Source organism: Psammomys obesus, unplaced genomic scaffold (assembly GCF_907164565.1).
Source record: "Psammomys obesus unplaced genomic scaffold, mPsaObe1.curated_primary_1811, whole genome shotgun sequence".
NCBI lineage: Eukaryota > Metazoa > Chordata > Mammalia > Rodentia > Muridae > Psammomys > Psammomys obesus.
In genome coordinates, this window is record NW_026592710.1 from 478067 (window position 1) to 497808 (window position 19742).

The 19742-nt window shown below is 43.5% G+C and overlaps 1 protein-coding gene and 1 pseudogene across 2 annotated transcripts in view; one reads left to right on the plus strand and one right to left on the minus strand.

The window, feature by feature from the left end:
• Positions 1-14381, minus strand: part of Ssu72 (SSU72 homolog, RNA polymerase II CTD phosphatase) — a 32987-nt gene extending 18606 nt beyond the window's left edge. Inside the window, exon 1 of one of the 2 annotated variants that reach the window (XM_055615131.1) lies at positions 14019-14377. In XM_055615131.1, coding sequence (XP_055471106.1) covers positions 14019-14098 — 80 coding nt within the window. In that variant the 5' untranslated portion in view covers positions 14099-14377. Of the gene's footprint in view, positions 1-14018 lie in introns of both variants that reach the window. The other variant, XM_055615130.1, reaches the window with a different exon arrangement.
• On the plus strand, positions 8643-8759 carry LOC129682818 (U6 spliceosomal RNA; annotated as a pseudogene).
• Positions 14382-19742: the final 5361 nt, after the last annotated feature.

Below are 19742 nucleotides of genomic sequence, written 5' to 3' on the forward strand. Positions count from 1 at the left end.
CACACACACACACACACACACACACACACACACACACACACACACACGTTTTTTTATGTGGATTCGGGAAATCTGAACTCAGGTCCTCATGTTTGCAGAGTAGGCACTTAAAAATGACACATCTCCCCAGCTGCTTTTACTTATTTACCATTATTTTTGAGACTTGGTCTTTCCATGTAGATCAGGCTGCCCTTGAACTCAAGAGATCTGCCTGCTTCTGCCTCCAGAGTGGTGAGATTAGTCCTATGCCACTACACCTAACCTACATTTAAAATTTTTATCCAAGTGCTAAAACCATTTTTTAAACAAATTCTATAACAAGTTACATAAATTCAATCAGAAGAGAATTAGTATTACAGAGCTAAATGTGGAAAACTACAGCTGTTACTCTAAAACTCAAAATGCTGACTGAGTGAAGTTTAGAACCCTGTAGTCACCTGACCAACTTCGTAGCAATCCAGACTTAGGTAGACAGGAGTCCTGCCGGGATGAACAGCCACAACAGTTGTAATGACTTTCACGAAACCCAGCAGGTTGCAGATTTTGATAAATCAGAGGAAATGCAAAAGAGCTACAGGCCAACCAACCAGACCCATGTGACCTGAGCAGGCTCTCACGCTGCATCTGTACCAAGAGGAGACAAGCACCTCAGAATACAGACACTTGTGTGTAACCAGAAGACTTGCCGTCATCACTGACAAGCACAATTTTAAGTCTGTCACAACAGACTTAAAATTGTCCATGCACAAGAAGTTAATTTGGAATAAAACTTGGTTTGTTGTTGTTTTAAAGATTTGTTTATTATTTATACAGTATTCTGTCTGTGTGTGTGCCTACACACCAGAAGAGGGCACCAGATCTCATCATAGATGGCTATGAGCTATCATGTGGTTGCTGGGAATTGAACTCAGGACTTTTGGAAGAACAGCCAGTGCTCTTAACCTCTGAGCCATCTGTCCAGCCCTTTTCTGTTTTTTTGAGACAAGTGTCTCACCGTGTAGCTCTGGCTGTACTGGAATGCATTATGTAGACCAGGTTAGCCTCTAACTCCAAGAGATTCACCTACCTCTGCCTCCCAAGTATTGGGATTAAAGGCATGTGCTACAAAGCCTTGGGTTCTTTTTAAACCTAACAAAAGTGTATTTTGTTTCTGTGTATGGGTATATCACCTGTCTATGTACCACCCATGTGCCAGGTGATGTCAGAGCTCAGAAGAGAGCACTGGGTCCGCCAGAACTGGGGCTGCTGCAGTACAACTCCATGGGCATGCTGGAAACTAAACCCAGGTCCTTTGCAAAATCAACAAATGTTCCTAGCCACCAGGCATCTCTACAGCTTGAAAAATGCAACTCCTAGTCCTTCCCTCCCCCTGCCCAAGACAGGATCTCACTCTATAAGCTTTCAAAGTCATTATGTAGACCAGGCTGGCCTTGAACTCACAGAAATCCAAATGCCTCTGATTCCTCAGTGCTGAGTTTAAAGGCTTGTATCACCATGCCTAGCTCAACAATTAAAATTTTTAAAAAGCCTAATTGTGGTCAAACTTTTCTGTATTTTTGCTGTTGTTTTGAGACAGGTTTCCTTATACAGCCCAAGCTGAGCTGGAATTCACTAAGTACATCTGGCTAGCCTTGAAGTCATGCCACCACACACAATTCTGTTTTCACTGTCGTTCATCTGTTTTAACTGTTCATCTGGAATTACCTACAACATCTTTGACTATCATAACTGGCTAAGAACGCTGCTCAGCATCATGATATGCACAGAATAACTGCTTACCGCAGAGCCACCCAGCCCCACTTGCTAAAAAAGCTACCACAAAAGTAATGAGACTACTGACCCACAGAAGGGACAGTAACACAAACATGACATCGAGAAAGAAGTCACTGTTGCATAAAACAATATTCTATTTCATGTGTAAGAGAAAAACAAAATGTGCAGGTACTATTTTTTGAAATGGAAGTTTTGGTTTCTTTGTGTGTTATGTAAATATGCTTTTGTTTTAATCTCAAGTGTGGGATTTTAGTTGGGCTATAGTTTGTCACACCTATTAATTGTCATGTGTGGGGTGTGATCTTTGCCAGCTGGTAAAGGCCTTCCACATGCATGGAGAGGGGCATGGTCCAGGACTAGGAGAATATAAACTTGAGAGGCAAGAAAGAGAAGATGTGGCGCTTGGCTGTTGGCGTGTGGCAGGAAGCAGTTTAAAGAGACCAGAGATGGTGTGGTGGTTTGGAGCAGACAGACGGAGAGAAACGCTTTGGGGCGCAGCGTTGTGGAGGAGCCTGCTGACTGTGTCTGCTATTGACAGAAATTGGAATAGAGCCCTAAAAGAACACCGTGACCCTAAATAGCTAGAATTAAAGGGGTTTGGGGCCCCTCTCCCCACTAACCTTTTCTCTCTCCTACTTAAGGTTGGGGGGTTGGCAGAAGGGAGGTAGAGGCCTAAACACCCCAAGTAAAGGAGGACTTATAAAAAAAGCACTACAACTTTTCAACTATTCCACTTACGAGAACTCAAGGTGAAAAAAGTGATGAAAACCTGTTACACGTCACTTGAGGTTAAGGCAGGGGAATCATAAATTTGAGGATGTACTAGACTGGAATATACACAGAGACCCTAAAAAGTAACGATGATGATAATGATGATGTATGGGAGGAGGGGTGAAAAGGAAGAACACAGAGAGCTCAGGTCTGTTTTCTGAGTAGGGAACAAAAAGGGAGGAGCTCATCAGATTACTCACTGCTCTCTTCTGAGACTACCATGTGGTAGCGCCTGCAGGTATGAAGTAAATAAATATAAGTAACTGGTGGGCTGTGCACGAACAGCAACACTGTGACATGATTTAGGAAAGACAGGTTCTCACTGCGGCTAGACACAAGGTTGCTGAGCCAACACCTGCAGTGGGTAATGAGCCTACACCCATACAGCAACCCAGAACATCACTTCCAGAAACTCACTCACACACACACACAACAAAGCCACAGAAAAGACATTCAGAGTGCTGGAGAGATGGCTCAGCAGTTAAGAGCACTGCTGTTTGTTCTTCCAAAGGTCCTGAGTTCAGTTCCCAGCAACCACATGGCGGCTCATAACCATCTATAACGAGATCCGGTGCCCTCTTCTGGCCTGCAGGAACACATGCTGGCAGAACACTATAAATGATAAATAAATCTTTTTTAAAAAACTAGTAAAAAACAAAACAAAACACATTCATAGTGTTGCCTATGACCACAAAAGCAAACAAACCCCTTGGTTGTAAATCTCCGCAGAGTCCTTTGAAGGTCTGTCATCATCTCCAAGAACTGTGTGGAAAGCTGGTGCCAGGCAACATAGTCCCATATCACTACACGTGTCACTTACAAAGAGGTTACAAAAGCAGAGCCATAAAAAGTAATTCTAGCCGGGCATTGTGGTGTACACCTTTAGTCCCAGCCCTCAGAAGGCAGAGACAGGCAGATGGATCCCTGAGTTTGAGACCAGCCTGGTCAACAGAATTAGTTCCATGACATCCATGGCTAGACAGAGAAACCTTTTCTCAAAAACAAACAAACAAACAAACAAAAAACAAAACACCCAACTAAGTAACTAAATTAATTAATTATTAATATTTTTTTTAAATCCCGAAAAAAGTAGTTCACATTTAAGCTGAGACACCTCAGCTAAGGTCAATGAGGTTGCTAAAAAGTTGAGTCAATTCCTGTGCTTTCCGAATGTCCAAGCTATACAACCAGGTCCCCAGAATAGTACACATAAGAAGCACAACCTAAAACATAGAATCATTATTAAACTGGAGGTTCACATATACTTGAGCTACTAAAATAAATGCGAAACAAAATTTATATACTGTTCTAACCAAAAGTGAAGAAGAATGCAACAGAGCCCAGTGCTTTTAGAACTAGGAAGGCTACCCAGGCAGACACGGGGCAGGAGAGGGCCTAGACACAATGCCTTCCTGATAGGGTCAAAGAAGAGGGTTCCCTTAATAAATATGAAACAATTTCCTCACCACTTGGACAGTGTGCAATAAGAGAAATATTTTTAGGAGAACATAAGCAAAAATGAGGCATGGTGGCACTCACCTTGAAGGTGCCCAGGGCCAAGAATCACCATGGAGTTAGAGTCTTTCCTCTCAGATCCTTTGATGTTGTACCCTCTGCTTTACATATGGTTCTTGCTATGGGCATGCCCTCCATGGGCGTTGGGATTAAGGCCCACAAGACAAAGACTTGCCTTTTCAATGAGAGGTGGGACTTGGTTGTTTATGCTTTTTGATTTTGAGACAGGGTTTCTCTGTAGCCTTTGGCTGTCCTGAACTTGCTTTATGACCAGGTTGGCCTCGAACTCACAGAGATCTGCCTGCCTCTCCAAGTGCGAGGATTACAAGCATGCACCACCGTGCCCAGCAGCCAATGAGAGTTTTGAATACAGAGCAAGAATAGGGGCTGAAGAGATGGCTTGGCAGTTAGAACATTTGTTCTTACAGAGAACCCAGGTAAAATTCCTAGTGACAATACGGTGGTTCAAAACCACTGATGAGTCCAGTTTCAGGCAATCTGATGCCTGCCTTCTCCTCTGCTTTAAAAACAAAAAACTGTAGATTTATTCTATGTACATGAGTTTTGCTTATGTTCCTATGTATGTGTATGTATATATATATATACACACACACGTCTGTATCATATGCACTCTAGAACTGGAATTTTGAACAGCTGTGAAGAACCATGTAGATACTGGGAATCAAACCCTGGTCTTCTGCAATAAGTGCCCTCAGGAACTGAGCCATCCCTCCAGCACCACTATGCCCTCTTGTGACCTCCATGAACACCAAGTACACATGTGGTACACATATATACATCAAAGTAAAACAAAACACACACAAAAATACAAATCTAAATTGTTTGTTTTGTTTTTTGAGACAGGGTTTCTCTGTGTAGCCGTGGCTGTCCTGGACTCACTTTGTAGACCAGGCTGGCCTTGAACTCACAAAAATTCTCCTGCCTCTGCTTGGGCTTAAAGGAATTAAAGGCGTGCACCACTGTGCTTGATAAATCTAAAAATTTTAAACTAGAACATGTAATGAATGACAAATAAGATCTACACCACAAAAAAAAAAAAAAAAACCCAAAACAACACAAACTCAAACAGGCATGGTGGTATATATCTCTGATTCTAGCAAGGCAGAAGCAGAGGCAGAGGCAGGCAGATCTCTGTGAGTTTGAAGTCAGCCTGAACTACATAGCAAATTCCAGGACAGCCAGGACTACATGGAGAAACCCTGTCTCAAAAACAGAAACAAACACACACACAAAGTGCATATATACAAAATATACAAACTTGTAAAAGGAAGATCACACTACAAAAATGACTGGTGACAATGCCCAACAGAAGGGAAGATCACCTCTGGAAAGGACGGGCACAAGCACTGTGGCAGGAACTGAGAATTACAGACTTGAAAATAATATCTACAATGAGTCCTGTGTCTAATGTGACCAGAAACTATTTTGTCATTAGCTGAATACAGCTAATGACTGTTCTTAATATGAACAGGGACTGTTCTGCTCCAAATCCTGGCACATTTGCCTCATGCATGAATGAGGTAAAAGATACCAAGTCTCACAACCACAGCCTCTTGTGACCAAGTACGAACTAATGGAATATTCTACAAGTCTCCCCCCCCCCCCCCCCGCAAGACAGAGCCTGTATGTGTAGCCTCGGCTGCCCGGACTCATTTTGTAGACCAGGCTGGCCTTGAACTCAGAGAATGGCCTGCCTCTGCCTCCCAAGCACGCTCAGACTATAGGCGTGCGTCACCACACCCAGCTAACGTTGTATTAATTGAGTCATAGTAAAAAAGGGCTGAAGCACTTTTCTCAAAAGGTCCCTGTTGCCTAAGACCCACTCTAACTGATAGAAAAAATCATTTTAGCAATGGGAAAAACAAAAAGCTGGGTACAGAGATCTAATTTCTTTTTTGGCCACTCCCTTGAAGTACCTTAAGTGAGGTACAGAGCTAGGCTCTCTGGCACAAGTCTCAGGTACTCAGAAGGCTGAGAGACTTGAGCTAAGGATTTTGAAACCAGTCTAGGAAACCCAACAAAACAAGGTGAGGTAGGAGACAGAGGCACTTGAAATACACACAACATCCTCATTATATGGACCAACCAAGTTCCCAAGGGCATTTTAGAAGGCATGACAGACATGGCCACAACTCCACAGAGGGTTGTAAGACTGATGCAGGGTTTTTCACAGGGAATATTCTCCATTTTAATCTGTCCACATTCCTACAAATACATCATCCCCAAAACAACCTGACCTAGTCTTGATGTGGCTCCAAGTCCAAAAGCTGGCTGCGTGGTCAGCCATCATATTAGGACGTGCCTCCCAACATCCAGCTTTCTCAACTATTACTTTTAAGTATCCCATTTAAAAATAATCGCAATGCATTTTGTTTCCCCCAAAAAAGCTGTTCCTGGGTGGCAAAAAGGCTCATTAGCAACAAAAGTTCTGCTTTCTCTGAAGCCTCTAAAACCGGCATAACAGCCCATCTTGTAAAGTGACAATCTGCTTCTTACATAAAAGCAGTGAATGTTATAAAAATACTCCTGACAACCAACAGCTTTGCCTGAAGGGCAACTATTCTATCTAATCTTCCAGAAAAATAAATGTCTTTCACACCTATCAAAAATCTATTAGTGAATTCACTGTAGAAAATGTTACATTAAGAAAAACAAAATTGCTTCATTGTTGTACCAAAGACCAATGGTAAAATGTACACCAAAGAAAATTTCCAAATTGCCAACATAGGTTCTGATATTTTTTCCCCTCTTAATGTTCTGAAGTGATAATGGGATTTCAAATTATGATTTTAGAGTGCTGACATTCTACTGCTTCTAAAAGCAAGTCTATCTCTAAGCAGGAAGTACTACACTCTTGTCATCTTTACTCAGGGTTAGCTAGGGTCTTTCAGCCTAACTTCTAGAATGTTGTTTACACGATGTCCAAATCAACTGTTTACAGGCTATCAATCTTCCAAGGTTTTCAGACTGGTAAGATCTTATGTTCACCCAAGAGGCCCATAGAGCCTGGTCTGATGGCACTTATTGGATTCCAACAGAGGCCAGTGGAGTTCAAGGTCAGCCTGGCAATTTCCAGGACAGCCAGGCTACAAAGAGAAACCTTGTTTCAAAAACAAACAAAACAAAACAAAAAACTCAAGAATTCCAACCTAATCAGTGGCTTAATATGAACAGACTCATTATTGAAGAGGAGGAGAAAAACAAGAGGCAGGGCCTAGCTGGGCAAAATAAATCACCATGAATAATGTGTCTTCTCCTGACCATGAATGAAGAGGTGAAGAGCTCTGCTCCGGCAGGTCCTCTCCATAATGCCTTTCTTCACCACAGGATGAATAACAGCAGAGCCAAACGACCATGGTCTGAAACTTTAATCCCAAATTTTCTCCCTTAAGATGTTTCTCTTAGTTGTGTGTCACAGGAACAAAATATTAACTAACACAGGGATTAAAATTCTTTGGAAATGTTTTGACCAAATTGATGGCATTACTTGAAAGAACAGGTGCCACCCATTTTCTCGCCAAAAAAGGAAAGGTTTAAGTCAGGCAGAGATGCTGCATGTCTTTAATCCCAGCACCCAGGAGGCAGAGGCAGGCGGACCTCTATTAGTTTGGGGCCAGCCTGGTCTACAAAGCTAGTTCCAGGCAAGGTCACAAAAAGAAAAACCTACCTCAAATAACCAAAAAAAGCAAGAGAAGACAATCCTAAGCATGGACAATAACGTGAAGGTCCTGTTTTAACATGTGGCCCTGTGTGGCCGAGAAACAGCTGTGCAGACCGCGGTGACCTCAGACTCCCAAAGATCCGCCTGCCCGTCTCTCCTGAGTGCTGGGATTAAAGTCGTGTGCCCCTGTGCCAGGTGCATCATGTTTAAACACACTCACTGCATTCACTGTTGTTTAGCATGTGTGCGTATACAGGTCAGAGGGCAACTTGTAGGAGTTGGTTCTCATTCCACCAGTGTGGGTCCCAGGAATCAAGCTCAGGTTGTCAGGCTGACGCTAAGCACCCAAGCCATCTGGCCTGCTTGGGCAATAACCGTTAATGTTTAAGGCTGTTACTAAGTTTGATATACTCAATTTTGTCTCACATTCACAGCTAAGCAGAAGTCCACTTTCTTTAGCAACTCCTTGGACTTAATTCTGCTTTCTGCAGAAACAAAACAGAAACTACTTAGTCTCTCAAAGTCTGTGAAGGCAACATGTTCTCATGGAGGCATGCTGCTAAGACCCGTAGCCTTAGTTTTCTTTCCTTTTTTATTAAAAAAAAAAAAAAAGAAAGAAAGAAAGAAAGATAGGAAGGAAGGAAAAGAACAAAGAGGAATAATCTATGTCCCAGCTGGGCCTTGAACCTCCCACCACCCTGTCCCACCTACAGCTTGGGACAGTTCTAAGTATGTGTCATCACACCCAGCTTTTTTCAAGGTAGGCTCTCACTTATAGCGGAATCCACTGGTGTGAAACCTGTGACCCTATGCTTTGGCCTCTCCAGTGCTGGGGTTATATACTGGCTCCAAATCTTCACGCTCCTAACAATTTCATTTCTTTGTTAAAAAAGATTTACTTGTGCTCGCTTCGGTAGCACACATACTAAAATCAGAACAGATACATAAAATACAGAGAAGATTAGCATGGCCCCTGCACAAGGATGACAAGCAAATTCATGAAGCGTTCCGTATTTTTCAGAATGACTAAGATCAAAACAACAAGTGACAACCTGTGCTGGAGAGGTTGTGGAGAAAGGGGAATCCTCCTCCATTGCTGGTGGGAATGTAAACTTGTACAACCACTTTGGAAATCAATCTGGCGCTTTCTCAGACAATTAGGAATAGCGCTTCCTCAAGATCCAGCTATATCACTCGTAGGCATATATCTAAAAGATGCTCAAGTACACAATAAGGACATTTGCTCAACCATGTTTGTAGCAGCTTTATTTGTAATAGCCAGAAGCTGGAAACAACCCAGATGCCCCTCAACTGAGGAATGGATACAGAAATTGTGGTACATCTACACAATGGAATATTATTCAGCAATAAAAGACAATAAATCATGAAATTTGCAGTTAAATGGTGGGAACTGGAAAAGATCATCCTGAGTGAGGTATCCCAGAAGCAAAAAGACACACAGGGTATATACTCACTCATAAGTGGATATTAGACATATAGGATACACCTACTAAAATCTGTACACTTAAAGAAACTAATCAGGAAGGAGGACTCTGGCTAAATGCTCAAACCCCATAAAGAAAGGCAAAGAGGATAGATATCAGAAGGAGAAAACAGGGAACAGTACAGGAACCTGCCACAGAGGGCCTCTGAAAGACTCTCCCCTACAGGGTATCAAAGCAGATGCTGAGACTTATGGCCAACTTTGGGCAGAGTGCAGGGAATTTCATGAAAGAAGTAGGAAATAATAAGACCTGGAGAGGACAGGAGCTCCACAAGGAGAGCAACACAACCATAAAATCTGGACACAGGGGTCTTTTCTGAGACTGATACTCCAACCAAGAACAATTGATGGAGATAAACTAGAACCCCTGCACAGATGTAGCCCATGACAGTTCAGTGTCCAAGTGGGTTCCCTAGTAATGGGAACAGGGACTGTCTCTGACATGAACTGATTGGCCTGCTCTTTGATCACCTACCCCCAATGGGGAGCAACCTTACCAGGCCACAGGGGAAGACAGTGCAGCTACTCCTGATGAGACCTGAAAGACTAGGATCAGATGGAAGGAGACGAAGACCTCCCCTATCAGTGGACTTGGGCATGTGTGGAGAAAGGGGAGGAAGGGTAGGGTTGGGAGGGGAGGAGGAAGGGGGCCACGGGGGGAATACAAAGTGAATAAAGTGTGATTAATAAACAATTTTAAAAATGGAAAGAAAAAAAATAAAAAAAGACTTACTTATTATGCATGCAATGTTCTGTCTGCATATACACTTGCATGCCAGAAGAGGGCGCCAGATCTCATTATACATGGCCATGAGCCATCATGTGGCCACTGGGAACTGAACTCAGAACCTCAGTGCTCTTAACCCTGAGGCATCCCCCCAGCCCCTCCAGGTCATTTCTTTACAGTAGTATACCTAGGATCAAAACCACCCAGGAGAGACAGTTTATCCCCCTCCATGTAAAAGACTATGAATAACACAGCTTAAAAACAGAGAGACACTCATGGCGCCTCAGAGTGGTCATGTCCAAACCCTGTGTTGTTTACTACCAGTTACTGGATGGCACAACTCTGGTGGCCCTAAGACTTAATCTCATCTGCAGTCTCTCTTTCAGTGTGGCCCAGGACATGTGCTCACTATGAAATTGGAACTCTAGAGCCTCCTGCCAATCAAGGACTTAACTTACGGAACCATAGTTAACTCCTTTTCTCTAATTCACTGGATTCTTCTCAGGCTCCTATTTCCTCCCATGGGCACTACATGCCCACAGTACAGACACACAAGCAGAAAAAACAATGATACATATAACATTAAGAAAATAAATAACAAGTTGGGTGGTGGCAGCAGCATAGACCTTTAACCCCAGCACTCAGGAGGCAAAACAAATCTCTGAGTTTGAGGCCATCCTGATCCACAGAATGAGTTCCAGGACAGCCATGGCTACACAGAGAAACTCTATCTCAAAACAAAACAAAAAAGGAAGAAAAATATACTTAAATAAACTAAACCAGCAGGGCATGGTGGCCACGACTATAACGCCAGCACTCTAGGAGGCAGAGGCTGCCAGATGTCTGTGAGTTCAAAGCCAACCTGGTCTACAAAGCAAGTCCAGGACAGCTAAGGCTACACAGAGAAACCCTGTCTCAAAAAACAAACAAACAAACCTAAACCAACAAAATAACTGGCTATGATGTTTAGCTGTTATCTTAGCATGGGAAAGGTGGAGATAGCAGTAACCTGGAGTTAGCTATCAGCCAGTATACCTAATTAGTGAGCTCCAAATTCAAGGAGACTGTCTCAAAATATATGGTGGAGAGCAAGAGAAGATGTGACATCAAGCTCTGGCCTCCACACACCCACCCCACCTGGAGGAACAGGCACACACAAGAGAAACTTAAATGGCTTAAAGAAAGTACTCTGGCAGAAAGACTCACCAGACCAGCTCTCTAAAGCTTGTTTCTCCTACTCTGGGACTTACTTACAAATACTCAGAGAAGCCTTAGATAGGGTCCCATGTAGCCCGTGCTGGCCTGCAATGATTATAACAAACTTCTAGTTTTATTGCTTCTACCTCCTAGGTACTAGGTTTACAGACATGAGTTACCAAATCATTTTAACAGGGTGTTAAGAATCAAACCCAGGGCTTTGTACACAATACACAAGCCTGCTACTGAGCTATGCCTTCCCCCAGCTTCTTCTTCCTCTGGTTTGTAAGTGCTAGGACTGAACCCATAACCTTGGGCATACTAAGTGAATATTCTACCTCTGAGCTATAGCCCGTGTAGCCCTGGCTGTCCTAGAACTTGTCCTGTAGACAGATCTGCCTGCCTTTGCCTCCAAGTGCTGGGATCAGTGTATACCGCCACCACCCAGCCTATTGTCCTCTTGAAGTATACTTAATAAAATAGTTTTTCTATTTTAGGTCCTTTTGTTTGTTTGTTTTTGGTTTTTTGAGACAGGGTTTCTCTGTGTAGCCTTAGCTATCCTGGACTCTTTGTAGACCAGGCTGGCTTTGAACTCACAGCAATCCACCTGCCTCTGCCTCCCTGAGTGCTGGGATTAAAGGCCTGCGCCAACATGGCCAGCTCTATTTTGGGTTTTAAGAAAGATAAAGACTTCTGAGATTGAGAGGCAAGGGGAACTGTGTAAACATGTACCATTCTTGAAGGCACCCTTGAAAACTGTAAGAATGGGAAACATGCCTGCCATTTGGCTTAACATGTCTAGAAATTTATACCAAAATAGTAACCAAACACTTCGCAAAGATATTTACCCAGCTCAAGGAAGTTGCCACTTAAAATCCCTCACTGTCTACTAATGGAAGAGTGACAAAATCAATGGTTGCATGGAATCTCTAATTAGTGACAGTTTTGTAGTTACCCTCAGGAAAAAAAAAGAGAACACAGTAAATTACACTTATAATCCTATCAATTGGGGGGCTGTAGCAGGAGAGGAAAGCCAAAACCTCAAGTTCAACCTGAGCTACAGTGTGAGCTGAGACCAAGGGTCCTGCAAGACTGGTCAGGACAGTGCTTGCCACACGACCATGAGGACCTGAGTTTGATTCCCAAGACTCACTGAGAAACCCTATCTCAAAGGAGGTGGACAAATTACTGAGGATGACACAGACCAAAGCTCTACCTCCAGGCACAGGTACAAGTGTAAGAACACTTAAAACTAATAGTGTTCACAGTATCTCAAGAAGAGCAGGTTCTAGAGTAGTTGTAAATCTCTGTTGAGTGTATGTGTGTACAGACATCTCAAAAAGGTCAGGCACAGCATCATAACCTTATAATCCTAGCACACAGAGGCAAGATAAATTTTAGTTCAAGGCCACTCTGGTCAAGACAGCAAAAAGAGAGGAGAAAGGTTAAGGGTAAGGGACCTATCCAGAAGGATACAAGCTGAAGTAGGACATCCTAACCCCCTTTTGATATGGGGGCTTAGAGCCCCTAGCTTTCCACTGTGTAGCCTGTATATTGTGTATACTGCTTAAATTCAAAGCACGCCACCACCTGCAAAACTAACAAACAAAGCTAAGTAAAGATTATAGTCTGACAGTGGTTGGCTAATGACCCTATCACAGGGGTCATCAGAAAACATATTTGTGAGTCATAAAAGTAGCAGAATTACAATTATGAAGTAGCAACAAAAATAATTTTATGGCTGGGAGTCACCACAACATGAGGAATGGTATTAAAGGGTCTCAGTATTAGGAAGGTTGAGAACTATAGCTCTGTGTGGTAAACAGCAGGAAGAATGAAATTTTAGAATTTACAGACGATGGGCAACTAACACTCTGGCCCTCTAAGAAAACATGAGACAGTGCTTGGTATGGTGGCAAACTACTATTAGTAAGACCAGCAGGAGGGAGGCAGGTCAAAGAGTGAGTTCAAAGCCAGCAGCACACCTTTAATCCCAGCATTTGGGAGGCAGAGGCAGAGGCAGGCAAATCTCTGTCTGAGGCCAACCTGGTCTACAGAGCAAGTTCCAGGACTACAGAGACCCTGTCTTGTGGTGGTGGTGGCAGGGAATGAAACTGTTAAAAAAGAAAATTTAGAAAAGTTTCAAAAAGCACAAGTTAACTCAGGGGAAAAAAAGGACCACATTTTAACTGTAATGCAATGTGTCAGTTTCTCATTTTGTCGAGATTTTGAAGACAAAATACTATAAAAGAGGAATGCCCTATTAGACACAGGTAAATTCGTAAAGAAATACGAGGTGGTACCCCTGAGCCGAATGAATTTGTGTGTTCCAGAATTACCGACTAGAGTTATGGGGGTCGTGGCTTGTGCAAACGTAGACAGGCTCAATTCCTGACGTCAACAACTTTGGTCACTGTTGCTACTTCCTGACTCGTTCGATCTTGGTATGTTGAGAACTTTCCAGTGAATGTGGCATGACGACACACACGGGAAAGACAACCGTCGGGCACCATTCGCATCCTGGAAGACCTTGGCCTCGCTCGTGGTACCCAGAGGCCGCCAGCTGTCAGACACAAAGCGAGTGTGCAGACAGGCCGCAAACAGCACGCCATCTCTAGGACTTACAGGGAATGACGCTCCTGGGACCAAGAACATTTCGGTTCTCAAATCGATTTCGCTGTAATCCTTACCCTACATGAGGGCGTCGCGCGCACGGATCGCTCTGAGGGATCGAGGAGCGTGTTAGTCGGGCGTGGCCCGACCTTCGGTCAGTGTAGGGTCAGGGTCTGGACAAGAATCTGTGGGAAGAAAAGGAGGGAGGGACGGAGGGCAGGCGGAGCTTGCACTACCTGAGGATGTTGTGTGCCTCCATGCTCCGATTCTGGTTACTCGAGCACACCACCGCCACCCGCAGCGGCGATGACGGCATGGCACCGACCGCACTACACAGTGCACTCGCTATGGAGCTCCCACCTAGGAGCCGGCTTCCGCGCGCGGAAGATGGCGGTAACCGGAAACCAGCGACGCGGAAGTGAGGGCGACGTGACGCGTGGGGAGGGGGACGGTGCCTGCCCGGGCCCGCACTGCGGCTGGCGGGGGAGAGCGACCGGTCGACGCTGCGTCAGTTTGAGGCCTAAGCAGCTGAGGCCTAAGCAGCTGAGGCCTAAGCAGCTGAGGCTGGCGCTCGTGGACCACCTATGCCCGCATCTGACGTCACAGCCTCTGAGCCGGCGAGTAGAACGGCGTGAGCCGCGCCTGCGCACTGAGGGGCCGTCGCTGTTGTGACGCGCTGCGCGGCGCTTGCGCAATCTTGGAAACTGCCGGGCGGAAGTCTTCTGAGACTTCGGCGGATTCCTTTGGTTTGCTTGGGGCTGTACTAAGTTCGGTTTCCTCCAGGTGGTCCCTCCGCCAATTCCCGAGACGTGTCCGTGCTCCAGCGCTTTGTTTACGCCCTGTGTCTGCAACGAGTATCTCTTCCTCAGGTTCAAGAACTTCTAGAATCACGTCATTTCCCGTGGAGAACCCTTTAAAAGTTTAACGTCCAAGTGATGACGAAAATATGACTGAGGTAGCGGGCTCTTCTAGTTCTGCTAAACGGGAAACTTGCAGGAAAATCGCCTCACTGTTGAAGGCCTGTTGAGTTACCTAGCGAGAGCTCGATCTCAAAAAAAAAAAAAAAAAAAAAAAAAAAAAGTAGAAATAAAGCTGGGCATGGTGGCCCACAGCCTTAATCCCAGAACACGGTAATCACGGGCAGATTTACAGCCTGCCTGCCTTTTTGCCTTCCCTCTATCTCGAATAAAATGGTCCAGAAGAGAAGGGCATTAGACCGGCTGTTTGCAGATTCTGAGAACTCTTGAGGTTTGGGGTGTAGGAAATAAATCATTATGGTACATTTTCAGTATGAGATCGTGGTGAACAAAAGAAGGTAGATATGTGTAGTTAGTATAACAAGTTACATTTTATGCTGAGGGTCATCACGCATGATTCACGCTCTAAATTCCTAACTATTGTCCTAAGCCTGTTTCCCAGAGACTGCTCACCTGCGCCACTTATCTTAGCTGAAGGTCAGGTCCAGTGTAACAAAAGTCTCTGAATCCAAGGTCAGGGTCATGGGGGAGACCCTCCAGTCTCAGGGCAGATCAAGGTGGTCTCTTCTCTTCAGGTGTTCAGAGCAAACCATTTGTCTTGGTCTTTGCTTATATCCTGTCCAATGGGTATCAGGGTGTTCTAGGACTCTGGTTATCATGACTGAGTGATGTCACTGAGTTCTCAGGTGCAGCCTCTGGCAAAGTGAGGTTCCTGACTGAAAAGCTTTTTTTTTTTTTTTTTTTTTTACTATGCCCATTAAGATACACTTAGAAAAGCACGGCTAAGCAGAAGGCACTAAGCCCCGATCTTTCTTAGCTGGCAGCCAGTGACTCCTTGTCTCGATACTCAGTTTATCCTAGGATTGAAAAGTTTCTACAGACTGATAATCCCCATTAATAGATGAGATACCTGAGGGAGGGATCAACACTGAACACCGGGAAGATTCTAACAATCTAAAAAACTCAAGTAAAAAGGAACCAAAGGGAGAGAAGAAATGAAATTAGGAGTACTTTAAAAAGCACTTTTATGCCAAATATACAAGCTACTCAATTTTCTCGTACTCTAGTCTAAAGCCTGACTTTGCCTGGTTGTGAAATATACTGTTTTACTTTTGCTGTTCTGAGTCTCTCAAACTCTTACTGTGAAGTGACTGTCCTTGCTTCTCACAGGGATCTGTAGGGATGCAGCTTAGAGAAGGCCGTGAGTCACTGTGCTGTCAGAGTGTGACAAAAGAGAGGCCAGGGATGGCAGTGACACACCACAGAGTCAAAACAATGAAGGCCGGCAGCCAAGGAGGGAAATGCTGTGAGAAATATGAATGCAAAGTATAGCTCTTGCTCCAAAAGGAACTGAGGGTTTATTCTGAGCTCTGTATGAATGATCACAGGCCTGAGCACATGAATTCAGGTTTTTCTGACAGGCACATTTCACTATGACAGCATGAACTTTTATAGCCACAGAACAAAAGAAAGCCATAAATTGGTCCACTTATCCACACCTTTTATGCAGGAACTTCAGATAGGCAGGTTACATCAAAGGAAAATACACAGGTTTTAGATATTAATCTTTGTAGCTTTGCTTTATTGAAGTTACTCTGCTATGTTTGTAATACACCACAGGTTTTGCCCAGTAGTTGAAGATGTTAGGTCAAAACCAGAGCTTGATAACTAGTGGCTATCAAAGGAGCTAAGCCTAAGTGTGGTGGCTCATGCCTGGAATCCTACCACAAAGGACATGAGAGCAGAAGGATCCAGAGTTTGTGTTACACAGTGAGTTCACACCCAGCCTAGGTTACTACTGAATGAAAGCCCAATTCAAAGGGGGAAGGGCAAATGTAGCATAAGATAAATGTCATCATCGATCTGCAGTGTCTTTCTATAATCATAGTGTTCTAATAAGCCCAGAGGTCTGCAGGATTTTCAATACAGATGTGGCTTTTTTCAGGGAACTTTACTAAATTAGATTTCACTAGAATGCACCACTTGTCTCCAAAATAAAATAGCAATAAGGACACAGATGATGCGTGTGTATGAATACCTGTGACAACAGATCTGTAGGCATGGGTGAAAAACAGGTGGAGAGGAAGTTAAGAAACTCAGAAGCTTAGGTGTTTGGGGGACTATCCTCATTGATAGTGAATTGTGCCATCTTTGGGTTTCTGAGAAGAAAAAGGTTGAGAACCTGGTTTGAGTAAGCCTACCAGAGACCATCACAGGACACTCTTACAGCCAAAAAAGAGAGCCTTTATTGTTGCCTAATGGCTTCAAAGGCAGCTTGCCCAAATCATGTAGTCCTGAGCCTTACTACTCTTTGTCTTTTATATACAAAAACCATTTAGGTTGGCATACTTCAGTTAGCAAGAAGCAGAACTACAGAAGCAAAAAAGCAAGATTAGTACATTGAGGACTTTCTGGAAACTAAGGACTATGTCTTTGTTTCCATTTTGGCAGGCGTTGGGGCCTATGTGCTGGGTTTTAAGGGCAGAATGGTATCTGAAACATGACATCAGTTGGGTTAAAGTCTGGGATCCTGTTAGAACCTAGGGGCCCCTCTGATATATATAGTCAAGGGAACAGTATAAGAAGCATGTAGGGTTTTTTGTTTTGTTTTGTTTTGTTTTTTGTAGGATTTGAGGGTGTGAGGGATGAATAAGGACGCTTTCCCCACTTTTGCCATATTTATTATTTTAAAATTCTGTGATTAGGAGTGAATACCTTTGTTTTTGTTTTATTTTGGGTTTTAGTTTGTTTAGTTGTTTTCTGTTTTTGGTAATTTTCAGAAAGGGTCTCACTATATAGCTGTCTATTCCCTGTGTAGACCAGGCTGGCCTCAAACTCAGAGATCTGCCTGCATCTGCTTCCCAAGTGCTGGGATTAAAGGAATGCACCATTACACCTGGCTGGTAAAGACTCTGTCTTAAAAAATAAAATCTGGGGCTGGAGAGACGGCTCAGAGGTTAAGAACACTGGTTGCTCTTCCAAAGATCCTGAGTTCAATTCCCAGCAACCACATGGTGGCTTACAACCATCTATAGTGAGATCTGGTGTCCTCTTCTGCTGTGTATGGCAGAACACTGTATAAACAATAAATAAATCTTAAAGAAAAAGAATGCACATACCAAAGTCTTGTTTAAAATAAAATAAAATAAAATCTGTATGTGGGGCCAGTTGCTAGACTGAGGGTGTAAAGGTGAAACTGGGCAGTCATTTGTTAGTAGAAATTAAGGGAACTCTGAATGCTTTTATACCTTAAAGATTCTCTTTATATTATAATAAAGATTCCTTTTCATTTTCAGTTACAAGTAATAACAGACTTGTTTCCATAGTGAATATGAACCTCTCTATGGCTTCTTTAACATGCTCATAATAACATATTAGCCTTTCTGTTTTTTTGAAAAATTTTTATTTTTGAAATTGTTATGGTGTTTTTTCAGTAAGTTTTTAAGTTAACATACAACATAATGGGCTTCATTATTGCGTTTTCATACACACATTGTTCTTATTGATCCTCATCATGCACCCTCCCTCAGTCCATCCACCCTCTGCTTTCATCCCTTTTTCTTATCCCCATTTCCCTCCCATTTCCTGTCTCATGCATTCTGTTACCCTCCCCCTTGAGACTTCTTTCCTCCACTCTCAGGGTCTCCATTCTAGTTTAGTAGCCTGACTTTCAAGGAATTATTGTCTTGACACCAAATTTTTTCCTGTCTCCAGCCTGTCTTAGAACTTAATGGCAGAGCAGCTACATACTATTAATCCCATACTGTTTCCTCTAATACATATGCTGTACCCATCAGTTGTTTATTTTTCAGACATTACTCCATGTGCCTGTGATACAGTTAGTGACTATATCTCAGTCACCTTAGTCACTAACTGAACTATAACTGATGTCCCTTCCTTGGGACATCTGCTCCCAACACCACACCACATTCAACTTGCCCTTATGTCTCTGAATGTTCTTTTTGGAGCTATATGATCATATAGACTGTAAGCCTTAAAAGAGTTCATATATACATACACACATACATAAGACCTAGGACCTTACACATGCTGAACAAGAGTTCTACCACTGAGCTGCATATCATACCCTTTCTAGTATGTATAGGCCTTCTGTCCCAATCTGGGTAAGGTGGTACATGCTTACAATCTCAGCACTTAAGTCATAGGGGCAAGAGAATTAGTTCAGGGTCAATCTCAGCTACAGAAACCTCAAGCCCAGGCTACATGAACCCCTACCCCCAAAACAAAGCAAAACAAAAGCTACTGTGCCTGTACAGGCCCTCAGCTGAGTTCTCAGATCATCCTGGAGAGAGCACACCACCAAAACTATGGAGCTGTAGAGATCTCACTGGTACTTGTTTCAAGATATAATGTGGAAAACCTAATCTGAAGAACCGTGTTTTAAAAATTATTTATGAATATGGATGTTCTGCTTGCATGCAGATCTGTGTGTGCATGCCTGGTGCCGCCGGAGGCCTGAAAAGGGCAGCAGATCCCCTGGGACTGTAGTTACAGATGGTTGTGAGCCACAGTGGGGGTGCTGGGAATCCAACCTAGGTTCTCTGGATGAGCAACCAGTGATCTTAAATGTTGAGGCCATTCTAACACCTCCAGCAATTTATTATGTATACAGTGTTCTGCCTGCATGTGTGCCTGCATGCCAGAAGAGGGCACCAGATCTCACTCTTGATGGTTATGACCCAGCATGTGGTCATTGGGATCTGGACCTCTGGAAGAGCAACCTGTGCTCTTAACTCCTGAGCCATCTCTCCAGCCCTCGGGCAATTTTATTTATTGATTTTTTTAAAGACAGGATCTTCCTATGTAGCCCTGGCTGGTCTGGAGTAGACCATGTGGTTCAGGGTCTCATGTAGTTCAGGCTAGCCTCCAAGTCAATATATACTTAAGAATGACCTGAAATTCTGGTCCTTACTGCCTTTCTTTCTTTCTTTCTTTCTTTCTTTCTTTCTTTCTTTCTTTCTT